At 60.4% G+C, this 1,063-nt stretch overlaps 1 protein-coding gene across 1 annotated transcript in view; it reads right to left on the reverse strand.

Moving 5' to 3' along the window:
* Positions 1-330: 330 nt before the first annotated feature.
* ETH_00037170 (uncharacterized protein) overlaps positions 331-1,063 on the reverse strand; it is a gene marked incomplete at both ends in the record, with an annotated part of 840 nt that continues 107 nt past the window's right edge. Inside the window, one exon of the mRNA XM_013374467.1 lies at positions 331-1,061. Coding sequence (XP_013229921.1) covers positions 331-1,061 — 731 coding nt within the window. The remainder of the gene's footprint in view (positions 1,062-1,063) is intronic.

A 1,063-nucleotide genomic window follows, 5' to 3' on the forward strand; every position in this document is an offset into this window, starting at 1 on the left:
TTGCTGCTGCTGCAGTGGTAGCGCAGAGGGGAAGCTGGGAGCCAAACAGCTGTGCGTGTAGAGAAGCAGTGGCCCGAGAGCCTACGGCTCAGGGCTTAGGGTTTAGGGTTTAGGGTTTCGGGTTTAGGGGAAGCTGCCTATAGAGAGTTGTGGGTTTTTCCCATTTGGCGGCGACCCCTTGTGCTCCGTTGGCGCCCAAGAATTGGATTTCTCGGAATTAAATTTAAGGTTGAGGGTTTAGGGTTTAGGGTTTAGGGTTTCGGTCGCAGCGCTGGAAAGTACCCAGCAACGCCAGCAGCAGCAGCAGCAGCAGCAGCAGCAGCAGCAGCTTCAGATCCAGAAGTAGCGGTACTGCTGCCGCGCCTTTCTGCGCAGCTCTGCGCTGCACCAAAGACACTCGAGGGCCCTCGGGGGCAGCAAGTTGAGCAGCTCGGCGAAGCTGAGGGCCTCCGGGGCCCCACAGCGGTGTCTGCTGCAGCAGCTGCTGCTGCTGCTGCTGCTGCTGCTGGGCCTGTACCTCCGGGCGCTGCTGCAGCAGAGCCCGAAGAGCTCGTCCGCGAGCGCCCCCTGCGCTGCGTCTGCGGTGTCTGTACACCAGAGCTCCCGAAATGCTGCTTTGTCAATCTTTTTATTTTTCGGAATTTTTTCTTTTTCAAATATTTGCTGCAGCAGCGCCTTCAGCTCCCCACAGGCTCTCTTCAGAGTCGCTATGTCTTCCTCAAGTTCCAGGCAAACGCACTGCAGCTGCAGCGCCTCCTGCGCCCCCAAACCCTGCTGCTGCTGCTGCTGCAGCTGCTGCTGCGGCTGGGGGTTCTGCTGCAGCTCTGGCTGCTCTTCTTGCTGCGGCGGAGGGACTCGCTGCTGCGCTGCTGCTTCGGCTTCCGTAGAAAGCCCACCGGAGCGAGGCGTCTGCAGCACCAGCAGCTGCTGCTGCTGCTGCTGCTGCTCTGAGGTAGAAGTGAGGAAATCGCCGCTCTTCTCGTGCGATTTCGCCTCCGCGTCACTTTGGCTGTCGCTGCTGCTGCTGCGGCTGCGGCTGCTGCTGCAGCTGGCGCAGTTTGCT

This window comes from Eimeria tenella, genomic scaffold, assembly GCF_000499545.2.
Source record: "Eimeria tenella Houghton genomic scaffold, Eth_scaff2062, whole genome shotgun sequence".
NCBI lineage: Eukaryota > Apicomplexa > Conoidasida > Eucoccidiorida > Eimeriidae > Eimeria > Eimeria tenella.